Raw genomic sequence first — 14,884 nt, 5'->3', positions numbered from 1 at the left:
GAATGAATTCGAATTTTCTGGGAAAACGTGGAAATTGTTTGTAATTTCTATCCTATTAATTGTTATATTTATTATGATCTATGCATTTATGGGTTTTTTGGTCCTTTTGGTGTTGTAGGCTTTAACACCTGCCTGGAACTACTTTAGCCGTGGCTTTCCTGAAAAAAATAATTGCACAACTTAGAAGTAGTCCCATCTCAAAATGACGATTATTCTTTATTTAGATAACTTTGCAGTCAAATAATAAAACATTTCTCAAGTGCCTTTACAAAATATGAGCTCCACGTGTCTAATTTAAATAATCTAAATGCTTTAGGATGCGCATTATGATAAACAACATTTTTGAGACTAAATTTCTGTGGTAATTGATGCAGTCAGGTGCTTTAACTCCGAATATCTGTTCTCAAACAAGTGAAGGAGACAGCCAAGTTCCTCAAATCTACTTACGTGAATGTTTTTTCCCCCGGAAGCTCTAAAATTGCAGTCCCTACTGGATTACCTAAAATTATTTGGCCATTATTTTGGTTTTTGAAGGTTACCATGGAAACAGCACACTGTGTAGCAAGGCAAAACAACCTAATGGTTGCTTTTTCATGGTGATAAGCCAGTGTAGCTAATGTAGCTAGTAGACTAGAACTAATCAAATCATGATCTCTGACAATGTTATATAGAACTGCTATATTCTTTTTTTTTTTGATCCACCTTCTCATCCTCACTTCCCAAAGCACTGTTTGCTGGCGCCAGGCAAAGCATCTTTCTTTTAACTGCGTAATAATTATGCATCAAAGTGAATGTTAATGTGTGTGTGTGTGTGTGTGTGTGTTCGCACACGGTCCTTGCAATAAATCATTCAAAGCTGAAATTGGAAACAGGGAGATCATCTCACACCTGGTACACCGAGACACAAAAGTCTCTCACACACACAAAGAACAGGGCCTAATTTCATTTCAGCATGAACACGTAGCACACTCATGTATTAAGACCATGAAAACAGGCCTAGAATTCATATGAATACTGAGTGTTTACTTGCAAAACGAGTGCACAGACTACATTAAGTCATTGTATTGATCAAGTTAACCACGCAACTCTTCACCTGTCTTTATTTAAAGACTGGCAAGTCTGTTAGTCAGTAACTAAAAACACTTAAACGGCCTGTAAGCCACACGGCAATAAAGCACCAGTCGCTAGGAAACCACAGAATATTCTTAGCACAAAAAAAGGAGTGACAGGTTGAATGTCCTCAGCGGTAAGAGAGAGAAAATCACATCTTATCTGGTTTAACCAGACACCTTATCCAACGCCCATCGCTGTTCTTTGTTCCCCAATCTGGAGTCAAGCCAATCGTTGATAAGACAAAGGCGACCTCCAGACCTCTTATGCCTGTGCTCTTCATTCATGTGTCATTTGGCCATATTAACGCACTTAAATAATGCTTAATTTGGCTGTTAACTGAATATGTCAGATTGGGCCATTCTTTTCCCGCTATGAACATGGACGAAGTAAACAGAATTGTTACATGATGACGTAACTGATCCATTGTCAAATGACTGGACTCTTGCCATGTTTTGTCTTGACATATAAGTTAGCAGACGTAATTTTGAACATTAAAATATGATGTTTAGTCAACCCTGAACTTTCCGAGCAAACATTTCTTGAACATAAAAGAATAAAAAACACACATATAGTAAAAGAGAGGTTCTGTTTTCATATGATAAGAGATATATTGATATTAGGCTTTCAAATATTATGTGCATGTTTTGTACTGAGACTGGGCCTAAACGTACCTGGGTGGTTTTGCATGATTTGCTCTCGCTTCAGCATATGCAAAGATACTGTGACTCAAAGTACTCACTTTGCAGTAGAACAGTTGTTTTACTGCTGACTTTAGTGGTGGATGATTCCATTAATTGCAGGATAAAATCACTTCAGTGACTGTACAGTTCATTGCACATGCTTATTATATTAGCCAGCAGGTCTAAATTGACCTATGGTGAATACAGACAGTATAGTCTACATTGACTGACTGCTGTTTCAGGTCAGTGAGTCAGGTCAATGGACTTTGCTGAAGATGAGAATTAAAACTACTTTATTGGTCTGACTAAACATTAAATACTTTATTCTCTTCAACTTTTATTGAAACTTCCACATTGCATTCTGTTTTTATTCACAGTTTGTACAGTGTCCCAACTTTTTTGGAATCGGGTTTGTATATTCAATATCTGATCGAGATGGTTACACTGAACCCCTTTAATAATCTATCAACATCAAAGGCATGCTTTTGTTTACTACAGAAAAATATTTGGTGTGTAAATTTAAGTAGAAAATATTTAAACATTGATCATGTTTAAAATATGAAACTTTCAAACTGTACAACCATAGCACGAAAACATTACATTTGTTAGTATGAGTGTGATAAAATCCAGTTTTTCAATTCATGACATGAAAAAAAATCGTAATCATGGCAACTATCACATCAAATGTGAAAAGTTTCCAATAAGTGACAACTTTAATAACCCCACTGTATAGTAAACTAAAACCATAAAAAAACTCACCTGAAATATATTTTAACCGAAATATATTAGTGTGAAAAAAAAAGTTCTTTTATTTCAGCTAGTTGCCAGGGAAGTCTTATTTTCATTTAGTTTTTTGTTGTACTAAAATAACTAAAACTGGAGTAATTATATAGACAGCACGAAAACATTACATTTGTTAGTATGAGTGTGATAAAATCCAGTTTTTCAATTCATGACATGAAAAAAAAAATCGTAATCATGGCAACTATCACATCAAATGTGAAAAGTTTCCAATAAGTGACATAACTTTAATAACCCCACTGTATAGTAAACTAAAACCATAAAAAAACTCACCTGAAATATATTTTAACCGAAATATATTAGTGTAAAAAAAAAAGAAACTTTCAAACTGTACAACCATAGCACGAAAACATTACATTTGTTAGTATGAGTGTGATAAAATCCAGTTTTTCAATTCATGACATGAAAAAAAATCGTAATCATGGCAACTATCACATCAAATGTGAAAAGTTTCCAATAAGTGACAACTTTAATAACCCCACTGTATAGTAAACTAAAACCATAAAAAAACTCACCTGAAATATATTTTAACCGAAATATATTAGTGTAAAAAAAGTTCGCTGACCTTAATGCTAAAACACGACCAGCAGACATTCTGCTATTAGGCTCTCAACAGGAAACAAAATAAAATCAACTTTAATATAAAAGAAAAAAAAAATACAAAGCTCATTATCATCAAGCTAAGAGAGCACACATCAAAACATGCTGTGAGACAGCAAAAGAAGTGTCATAAAGGAAACAGCACAGAGGAACTAGTTAACAACAGCAAAAACGGCTACAAATAAAGTGAGGAAACACACATTCACGCATCCACACTCTCTCGCTCTCCATTCACACACATATATAAAGCCAGAGATACAGTGAACAAAAGTGCTTCAAGTCGGGGAAGTAGAGAAACTAACCCAGTAGAAATATGTATAAAACCTTAAATATGTTATTTTATGTACAAAACTGTGTGAGAGGGACAATGTATTGTCTGTAACTCTGTTATCATCTTTCAAGTAAGATATTTCTACAACTATTTTCTTTGCATTGTCTTTGACAGATTCGAAGGTCACGTGACCGGACTGACCTTATTGGCGGCGAACGTTATCTGAGGGTTCGCCACTTATTCTACTATTGCCCGCAAATCCCACCCACCCTTAAGCACGACAAAACCTCGATATTTATCTGTATGATACGATATATATATATATATATATATATATATATATTCACTAAAAATCTACATTAAATGCCACCCTTTACCTCTACAGGAAGCAAGCAACGCCCCCTCCCGTTCTAACTGTCCCGCCCCCTTTTATATACTTTGCAGAATACAACCACTGTTTCATAACATCTCTAGCTTTGACATAAAACTATGAAAAAATACTGGATTATATTATGCTTCAGTATAGACTTTCGAGTGGATAGAGGTTTTGTGAAGGTCGTTTCCAAGTACATGTTGTTTTCGAGTTCGATACGAAGCTCCAGCAGAGCTTCTAATAGATGTGCTGGGTTCTCGGAGTCATGCGCCGCACAACACAAGAGAGGGAGATTTCTTGTCTTTCTTTTCGAGTTCGATACGAAGCTCCAGCAGAGCTTCTAATAGATGTGCTGGGTTCTCAGAGTCATGCGCCGCACAACACAAGAGAGGGAGATTTCTTGTCTTTCTTTTTTTTTTGTCTTTTGAAGAGGCACAAGATTCATGCTGCTTAGAGGCAAAGATGTGGAGAAAAGCTACAAAAGGAACGCATCCGCTCGCATGCTCCCAGACAGTCCGGGTAAAGTGCAGAAGGTTTAAAGTGAAAGCTCCGGATTGCGTTGATCTCTATTAGCAGCAAAAGAATCGAGTAACGCCACATTGAATGGTGTCCGACTGTAAAATTTGAGACCTGCTTCTGATGCGCGAATCCAATTGGGCGAATTACGAGCATAGCGAACAGGTCTGCCAGCCTGCGGAAAGAAAGCGAAAGCAGCAGATTTTGTGTGTTTGAAACTAGAGGGAGATGATCAAGCCAGCAACCACCCAACCCTGCAAATCATTCAAAGCATCAAATCAATCATTGGATTATTACCAATGAAAAAAAAGGCCATAAAATGGACAGACTTTTGCCTCTAAACTCATGAACAAGGCCTCTGCAAAGTGCAAACAAAGTAACTGCATTCAAGTATGCCATAAACATAATGCGTAAAACACACTGAGCATGTCCAAACATGTGGTTTAACACATAAATTACACATAGCAATGAACATACACATGATTGTAATATCAACAACAATAGTTTTGTAAAATCTTGTCATCATTTGAAGGGGGATGAAAATGTAACTCAAACAATGTTCCGAGGACACTAGTTTCAGTTTTCCCCAATGTCCAGTGCATCCAAACGGATCTCGCCTATAGTACGGTTGCAAAAATGGAACCCGCCACAAATGCCAACTCAAAGACGCGTGTTTGTGTAATCTCACCAAAAGCACCAGGGACAACTAAAGCTCCTGTAGGGGTCAGACGCTACTGCTGTACGTACCAGAGTGTCCCACGAATTGCACAGTGAAGTCATCCGAGGAAGAAAAACATTTCGATTCGGAAATAAAATGGGTAAAACGCAAGGGAAATGCCATGCCACTGCAATGCTGAACCCCCACCCCCCATCTGAAATATACTGCTACATAGCCTAACCCTGAAACCAACCCCGTCTCCTATAATGTTTGTCAATTGTGTCTGTCGCGACCCCAACGTGAATGGAAAGACAATCAGAACAGGCTTTGATTCAGAGAAAGAGAAAAATGCTAACCAGTAACATCAGTCCACCAGGAAGGACTCGAGATTCCTGTTGAAAAGAAAACGCACACTAAAACGCCTGCTTAATCACGATGTCAAATGAAAAAAACTGAGAATGTGTCTTCTGGACACTGTTAACAGCTTATGAGGAGCGTTTACACACGAGGAGCGCCGAGCACACCGAAACCAGCTAATGGGGCAGTCAAACAGGAAGGGAGAAGGTTCGGATCCCAAAGTGTTGACATGCCCATCTCGGAAAAAGGTCCTAGAGAGTTTTTCAGTGACCGTAGATGTCTTTGACTTGCTTTCAGTCACTCTGCCTTTGAGTTTTGTGATGACCCAGTAGAGATGTCAGGATGCGTCATGGTCGACAGTGGCGTGATGTGTCTTCTGGACACTGTTAACAGCTTATGAGGAGCGTTTACACACGAGGAGCGCCGAGCACACCGAAACCAGCTAATGGGGCAGTCAAACAGGAAGGGAGAAGGTTCGGATCCCAAAGTGTTGACATGTACATCTCGGAAAAAGGTCCTAGAGAGTTTTTCAGTGACCGTAGATGTCTTTGACTTGCTTTCAGTCACTCTGCCTTTGAGTTTTGTGATGACCCAGTAGAGATGTCAGGATGCGTCATGGTCGACGGTGGCGTGTGTGCACGCGCGTGCGTGTCTGTGCGTTTTTTGTTTGTATACGTGTGCGTGTGGTGGTGTCACTCGGCAAAGTCCACGACAGAGCAGCCCAAAGGTCACTGAGCGGAGAGGAAGTAGGTGAAGGTCACTCCCAGCCATTATCTTTGATCATGTGAGCCAGCTCGATGATGAACTTGCCTTCTTTGTATTTCTGACTGCTCTCAAATGCATGCTCCTGTAACAGACAAAACCAGACGAAACATTAGGACTGAGAATTTGCCGTTTTGGCTACTGAAATAAATCAAACAATACTTCTGTCTACTTAAAGGGATTGTTCACTCAGAAATGAAAATCCCGTCATCATTTACTCACCTTCATGTCATTCCAAACCCATAATACGCTGGCTAATCTTCAAAACGCAAATTAACATATTTTAATGAAAGCTGAGCAGTTTCTGCACCTCCACTGAAAGTTCGGGTAACAAAAACTCCCAAAAAAAGATCAGAAGATCCAAAAATGCTATAAAAGCGTTTAAAAGAGTGGTTTAGTCCAAAACTTGTGGAGATATGTATGCTTTTAAATTTGTTCTAGCACTTGACACACACACACAAGCTTCTGTGTTTGCCATAAGCAATGCGCTATATCTATGTGTTTGACAATCATTGTTTAGATGTAAATAAAAGCATAAATTAAATTTGTTCATCATATAAGGTGATTGTATCTCTTCACAAGATTTGGATTAAACCACTCAATTCATATGGATTTGTTTTATGGCGCCTTTATGACCTTTTAGGGTCTATTGAATTTTAGTCACCCGGACTTTCAATGGAGGGACAAAAACCTCTCAGGCTTCATTAAAAATATCTTAATTTGTGTTTCAAAGAAGCTGAGCAGTTTCTGCACCTCCACTGAAAGTTCGGGTAACAAAAACTCCCAAAAAAAGATCAGAAGATCCAAAAATGCTATAAAAGCGTTTAAAAGAGTGGTTTAGTCCAAAACTTGTGGAGATATGTATGCTTTTAAATTTGTTCTAGCACTTGACACACACACACAAGCTTCTGTGTTTGCCATAAGCAATGCGCTATAGCTATGTGTTTGACAATCATTGTTTAGATGTAAATAAAAGCATAAAATCATATGGATTTGTTTTATGGCGCCTTTATGACCTTTTAGGGTCTATTGAATTTTAGTCACCCGGACTTTCAATGGAGGGACAAAAACCTCTCAGGCTTCATTAAAAATCTCTTAATTTGTGTTTCAAAAATTAACCAAAGTCTTATGGGCTTGGAAAGACATGAAGGTGAGTAAATGAAGACTAAATTCCCTTTTAACACACATGAAAACAGGATTTATCTTGCTCTTAATTGAGTATAATATTGATATGCTCCCTCACCAGTATACCCAGACCATGTATTGAGGTTAAACTACAAAAATAGAAACTGCAATATTTATATCACAACTGATACGTATACTCTCACACAACATATGGCACATTTACATATGGCTTCTTTTTCTAGTATGGCTGCACAATTTGGGGGGAAAATAGAATTGCAATTTTTCTGAACTGATGACTATGAAATAATAAATGACTATAAAATAAACAATAATAATATTTATTTACTGCTGCAATACTGTTGCTGGAACTACATTGATACAAAGATGTTAACTAATCACAACAGAGGCCTTAAAAGTACAGTAGCCAAAACTGGCTGTTTAAAAAGGCCAGAAAGAAATATTTTGGTCCAAGAAAGGGGGAAATAAAAAGCTATAAAAATGTAGAATATGAGCCTATTAATGTATTCTGGTCAGGACAAGACTCCCCTGTTACACAATATAGCATGCTGAAATTATATAAAACTAGCTATTGCTTTAGTATGGTCAGCTTAACTAAAGTCTTTTTAACTGCTTTAGGCTGTCTGAATCTCCTCTCGCACCTGTCCATTACTCATCTGACTCAAATCGCCCACTAGAGCAGTGGTGTGTCATCGTGCCTCTGGTTGTAAACCCTACACTGCCAGCTTCAACTCAGTTGGCTTAAAATAAGAGCTGTTACTGAGTGAAAAGAGCTTCGAAAAACTGCTCCGTGATAAGTGTTTCAGAGTGGCTTGAATCTAAAGGCTCTGTGATCAAACATGTGGAGACCCCCAGGGGGCATATTACAGAAAGATCCTAACTTTAAAATCTTATCTTATCTGTTTGGTAACCATGGTCATTTCAGTTAGGACCGCATTTAGGACAAAAGCAGTGTTTCCTAAGTGTGGGGAAGTCGTGGCCTAATGGTTAGAGAGTAGGACTCGTAACCCAAAGGTTGCAAGTTCGAGTCTCAAGTCCAGCAGGGATTGTAGGTGGGGGGAGTGAATGTACAGCGCTCTCTTCCACCTTCAATACCATGACTGAGGTGCACCCTTGAGCAAGGCACTGAACCCCCAACTGCATAAATGGTTGCCCACTGCTCCGGGTGTGTGTTCACGGTGTGTGTGTGCACTTAGGATGGGTTAAACGCAGAGCACTAATTCCTAGTATGGGTAACCATACTTGGCCACATGTCACATATCACGTGTTATCTTATCTTAATGACAGACAGGAAGGGAGTATTACAGAAACCTCCTAACTTGACAAAAAATCCTAAAATAGCAGGCACACCGGTAAATGTATATAATGTTATATTGTGTGTCACTACATGAAACAGTAACAGATGTTCTTCTAATTATTTTCACAAGTGTCACAATCAGATCTGCACGACTGGCTTGGTGTGAGTTCAGTGTTACAGAAAGACCCTAACTTTAAAATCTTATCTTATCTCTTTGGTAACCATGGTAAATTCAGTCATGACCACATTTAGGACAAAAGCTATTACAGAACAAAGTTTCCTAAGTGTGTTATCTTATCTTAACTACAGATAGGAAGGGGGTATTACAGAAACCTCCTAACTTGACAAAAAATCCTAAAAACTGTCTTAACTTTAGGGCAACCCCACATCTGTCCAAACTTCACAATTATTTGAAAGCGGAAAATATGCTTACAATTGCGCTGTCCAACAATGGTATTACATTTATTAACAATTGAAAATGAAGAACGGAGATGTTTAATGGTAGAAAGACTCTTGGAGGACTCTGAAGATGTGTTACATTTTGATGACAAAACACTTATAATTACAGACTGCCGCGCAACATGATATTACAGTTAGCACAGAAACTGCAACCAGCATTACAGAGACCAACAAAGCGTCACGGAGCATTAACGGTTATGGACCTTTTTCACATTTCCGGGTTTCTCAGCAGCGGAAGTCGTCATAGTTGTGTTAACTTGAAGAGCAGTGAATGGGAGAGTACCACAAATATTTTTTTTTGCATTCCCATTTGCTCAAATAGCAAAAGAAAAACTCCTCGATAGGGTTTTCATGACTTTCAATAAAAGGAAAAAAATTGACAGAGACTGATAACGGCAGTCAGAAGAGAGAACGATGTCAAATTTACCATCCCTCCCATAGATGCTGCATTAGAAACACCCTTGCATTAGCGTTAACTGTTTTTTTTAATTATAAAGGTGATATAATACAAAGAATAGTGTTATACATTTTTTTTTTATACAAATATGAAAAACCTCATCAGCAGCTCGCGCACTGTTGGTTGCTTGGTAACAGACCTGAGAGTGGATTGTCGAGCTTGATAATGCAATTTAAGATTTCCTAACTAGAGCTAAGATACGATTTTGTAAGATAGGATAAGAATCCCAAATTAAGCTCGCGCCACGTAAACATAAAACCATGTCTGCATGTGTGATCGGAGAAATGACTAACAACAAGCGCTACGCCACTGCTCAAAACTCGCGTTTGAATCATCAGTGGCAAATCCTTTAAATGTGAAAATGTACTTTTAGTCTGTGAGTCAGAACTGCCGGCATTGTAGTCTACTCTTCCAGGATCAGGAAACAGTCCTCCATAAAATGTGCTGCACACATCTGAATATTTGGGTTGAACTGTTCTGGAACAGTGTTGTAAATACAACTTAACCACTGATTTCTAGTCGTGTCCTCTTTTGGAAGGCCAAACAAAGTAGTTTCGCTTTCACAACGAAACACACACCATCACACACGGCGGGCTTGAGAATGGTGCAGCTGGTGGGCTAGAGTGAGCAGAGGCCGGCTTGAGTGAGCGGCGGTGGGCGGGCTTGCGGCAACCACACGTGATGACCCCGGGCTAGACTCCGCTTCGTCCACGGTGAAAGCCGATCCGGCGATCCACAGCGCGAAGTTGATGTATTTCCTCAGCGACCAGCACGGATCAGCTCTAGGCATGACGAAGCGGATATCGTCCTCTTTTGGAAGGCCAAACAAAGTAGTTTCGCTTTCACAACGAAACACACAGCGTCTTCACGACATGGCGGCGGCGGCAGCAACAATACTACAGCGAGAATAAAAGTTACGCCTTCTTTCTTTGCGTGAACATTTGGGCGGCGTAATGCAAATCTTACCACATCGTGACGTAGATATGTGGGGGCGTGTTAGAACAAGGCGTTTTAGGTAGGCGTGGTTGACTCTTAACTTTTATAAAGAATATCTCTTTGGATTTGAGACTTTAGTCTTTGCAACTTTACAGATCGTCTTTATGCACCAAGAGCTTGTAACACTCCAAAGAGAAAGGAAAAATTGAAATCGCGTCATATGACCCCTTTAAGTTAAGACCTAAGAAAAGAAACTTTCTGTAATACACCCCCTGAAGACTAACAAGATTTAGTCATTAGTGTAAAATCCCTCTTAACCAATCCTGAGATACAATTAGAGTTCCGGTTTAATCAGGAAGAGAAACAACTACATAAAACCTCAATACCTGTCATTTACAAAAACACACACAAACAATGTGACAGAGCATTCCTTTTACCATTAGCTTTAGATGAAAAGATTATTAGATTACAAAATATATTGTATTAATATATATATAATAATATTATATAATTTTAAATAACTCTTTTCTATTTGAATTTATTTCAAAATGTAATTTATTTTTGTGATGGCAAATCTGAATTTTCAGCAGCCATTACTCCAGGATTCAGTGTCACAAAATCCATATCCATAATCCAGTTTAACATAATTGATATAGAAATCTTTTGCAAAATTATAAATGTCTTCACTGTCACCTTTAATTAATGCAATGCATGCATGCTGAATAAAAGTACTAATTTCTTTTAAAAATATTCATTTATTGTCCATTTCTGTACTTTCATGTATGATGAAATATATTTAAATATGAATGAAACTTTATTTCAAATTTTAAATTCACATTACAGATATGTTAAGCATTATATTATGAGGTAGTGTTTGTTTTAATGACTTATTAATGGAAGTTATTATAAAATGTTATCAAAACTGATCTATTATTCACTGTCTGCTGTTTGGATTGCGTATGAAAACACAACCGCATGAACACTTACAGCATCAAAGTGGGTCCTAATTGAGCGGTGAATAAAGACATATATAGAGCTAAATGTGTGCTGGACTGCAGTGAGAGGTCAGAGGATGTTAATTCTGGTCACTAGAGACCAGCGAAGTAACAGGATATCAGTAGACAAAAATAAAGAAACACACACAGCTCAGATTAGCCAACTGCAGAACAAGCACGTATCAGCAAAGTGTGACACCTCGAAACAAAACGCAGCTTGTCTTGAGATGCAAGAGAAAGACATTAAAGCGTTTAAAATAATAGTCTATAATTTGCGTGGAATGGAAGGAGAGTTAACGTACGTATTTCCAGCCCAGAGTGGTTTTACAATTTTCACAGTAGATGTCCGCCACAGCGTGTAAACCTGTTAGGAGAACCCTCTCTTCTGCTGGACCACAACCGACATTCACACTGAGGGAAAAGAGGTTAATCAATGGTCAAAATGATTATTCATGAGACAGATGATGTGTTTTCTGAGGAGGTCAGAAGCAGAACTACAGCAGATGTGATTGCTATCACACTGTGTCTACACTGGAAGTCACCAATGTGCCATGTAGCATTACAGTAAAATAACACTAGGCTGCAACTAGAATAACTTTAAAATCACATTTCATTTTCATCAGAAATCAACTGACTAAAATAGACCATGTAGGGGTTATTTTAGATGTTTCTGCATACCGATGATCAAACCATATACACGATGCAATTCACGTCACAATGGTTTTACAAATGATTTACACAGAAATTTGTTCTGCTCATCTTTAATGAGGCTCAAATGTTAGTAATGCTAAAAGTGAGTATACATAAATTCAGAAGCAAAAGATTATTTAAATTAGCCAGTGGAGACCAGATGCATAATGAGCTGGCTTTGATATAATGGTCAAAACTTATTGAAATACATAATGAATAAAATTCACAGTAATGAATCTCACAACTTACACTACCATTCAAATGTTTGGGGTTAGTACGATTTTTTTATGTTTCTGAGAGAAGTCTCTTATGCTCACCAAGGCTGCATTTATTTGATACAGTAAAAACTGATATTATGAAATATTAACATTTAAAATAACTGTTTGTAATATATTTTAAAATGTAATTTATTCCTGTGATGTAACACTGAATTTTCAGCATCATTACTCCAGCATTCAGTGTCACATGATCCTTCAGAAATCAGTTTAATCGTTCACATTTCTTATTATTGAAAACAGTTGTGCCATTTAATATTTTTGTGGAAACATATTTTTTTCTGGATTCTTTGATGAATAGACAGTTCAAAAGAAAAGCATTTATTTGAAATGGAAATATTTTTATTATATGTCTTTACTGCCACTTTTAAACAATTTTATGCATCCATGCTGAATAAAAGTATTAATTTCTTTTAAAAAATCTGACCCCAAACTTTTGAACGCTAGCATATGATATGACATTTTCAGTGGTAACGTGATTTAATTTAGTAGCAAATTAATCTTTCATTAATGCATCTTTCATGTACACTTTCATAAAGTCTCTATAGGTCAATATTGTATATTTCAAAAGACTGTGCAGTCTATGTATCGCCTGAGGAATGTCACAGTTCACTAACACAAACATATTTAACCTAGACTTTATCTCACACACACACACACCAGAGCGCTAGCTTAAACACACTAGTAGCGCAATGCTAAAATATGATGAATCATCAACTTGCATCATTAGAGAGCAGTGCAATGTTTAGGCCTAAAGCTCTTGTAATATGCAAAACAGCCATTCCCATTCCTCTATGAGCCTCAGATAGAGATATAAGGGATAATGTGCAGTCACACGGTCATTATGACAGAATAAACCCCTTCAGGGTGATATAACACCCATCTGCCTTGAAATCTGTCTGGGTTTATTTTGCATAAACGACCAGGTACATTATCCCTCATACACAATACTGTTCAAAAGTTTGGGGGCGGATGTTCTGAAGTCTCTTCTGCTCACCATGGCTGCTTTTATTTGATTCATTTGTAGTTTAAAATAACTGTTTTCTATTGTAATATATTTTAAAATGTAATTTATTCCTGTGATGCAAAGCTGAATTTTCAGCATCATTACTCCAGTCTTCAGTGTCACATGATCCTTCTGAAATCATTCTAATATGCTGATTTGCTGCTCAAGAAACATTTCTTATTATCAACGTTTGTGCAGCTTTTGTGGAAACCGTGATAATAAATATTTCAGGATTCTTTGATGAATATAAAGTTCAAAAGAACAGCATTTATTTGAAATAGAATGCTTTTGTAATATTACAAATATCTTTATTGCTACTATTGATACATTTTGAATTTAATGAATCCTTGCTGACTAAAAGAATAATTTCTTAAAAAGACAGACCCAAAACTTTTGAACAATAGTGTATCATTTGAATTCACAACATGGAAAATGCTATAAATCACTGATGTGAATGAGATATATACTTACACTGAATTGAAAAGGTAGGCTCGTCCCTGGCTGCCTTGGAATGACTAGAGAGACAAAAAGAGAAATATAATGTTATATATGAATGAAGAGTTCATTTGCAAAAACCGATAACTCCATTTTTTTTCAGAAATCATGTTTTTTTTATTGTGCATTCCAAGTAATATCAATCAAACTGAAGTTGGGTTGTTTTGATTAAGTAATTATAACTTAAACAAATACAGGTAATTTACAAAATTAAAATTCATTGAAAGTATGGTTTTTTACATATTAAAGGGGTCATATGATGCGATTTCAAGTTTTCCTTTCTCTTTGGAGTGTTACAAGCTGATTGTGCATAGATAAGATCCCTGAAGTTGCAAAGACTAAAGTCTCAAAACCAAAGAGATATTCTTTATCAAAGTTAAGACTCTGCCACGCCCCCTAAAACAGCTCGTTCTAACACGCCCCCACATGTCTACATCACTATGTGGAAATATTTGCATAATGCCGCCCAAATGTTCACGCAAAGAAAGAAGGCGTGGTTTCAGTAACCGCAGTTAGTGTTGAAGCGTTGTCAGGGAGACGTTGTGTGTTTCTAGGCGAAAGCCAAAGCACTTTATTTGGCCTTCCGAAAGTAGATGCATTTAGGAATCTTTAAGATGACTTACAACAGAACAGCAATGCATTTTATGGACGACCGTTTCGTGAACCTAGTAATTCTGACTTTGCTATGACAATCTCACTGCAAAAATGCTTTTCTAACTTAGATCTTTTGTCTTGTTTCCAGCCAAAATATCTAAAAATTCTTAAATCAAGAAGGATTTTCTAGACAAGTAAAAATTATTGTCTTGTTTTCAGAAAAAACAAGTCGAATTGAAGTGAGATTTTGCTTGAAACAAGCAAAATAATCTGCCAATGGGGTAAGAAAAATAATCGTGTTTTCTGTTTGAAATAACAGGGTTTTTGAACCTAGAAGAGTACAAGGCTGGCTGTGCACAAAGGCTATTTCTAAAAATAAAAAAGGGTCAATTCCGACTTTGCTATG

General features: G+C 37.2%; 1 protein-coding gene across 6 annotated transcripts in view; it reads right to left on the bottom strand.

Moving 5' to 3' along the window:
• Window positions 1-5,932: 5,932 nt before the first annotated feature.
• The window catches only part of LOC107599611 (protein yippee-like 1), a 25,171-nt gene continuing 16,219 nt past the window's right edge, over window positions 5,933-14,884 (bottom strand). For all 6 annotated transcript variants that reach the window (XM_016291260.1, XM_016291259.1, XM_016291258.1 and 3 more), the window contains exons 3-5: window positions 13,861-13,904; window positions 11,721-11,829; window positions 5,933-6,216 (exon numbers count right to left, since the gene is read on the bottom strand). In XM_016291260.1, the coding sequence (XP_016146746.1) occupies window positions 6,127-6,216; window positions 11,721-11,829; window positions 13,861-13,904 (243 nt within the window). In that variant the 3' untranslated portion in view covers window positions 5,933-6,126. The remainder of the gene's footprint in view (window positions 6,217-11,720; window positions 11,830-13,860; window positions 13,905-14,884) is intronic.

Source organism: Sinocyclocheilus grahami, unplaced genomic scaffold, assembly GCF_001515645.1.
Source record: "Sinocyclocheilus grahami isolate Dianchi unplaced genomic scaffold, SAMN03320097.WGS_v1.1 scaffold269.1, whole genome shotgun sequence".
NCBI classification, from domain to species: Eukaryota; Metazoa; Chordata; class Actinopteri; order Cypriniformes; family Cyprinidae; genus Sinocyclocheilus; species Sinocyclocheilus grahami.
This window is presented reverse-complemented; position numbering and strand designations above follow the sequence as displayed.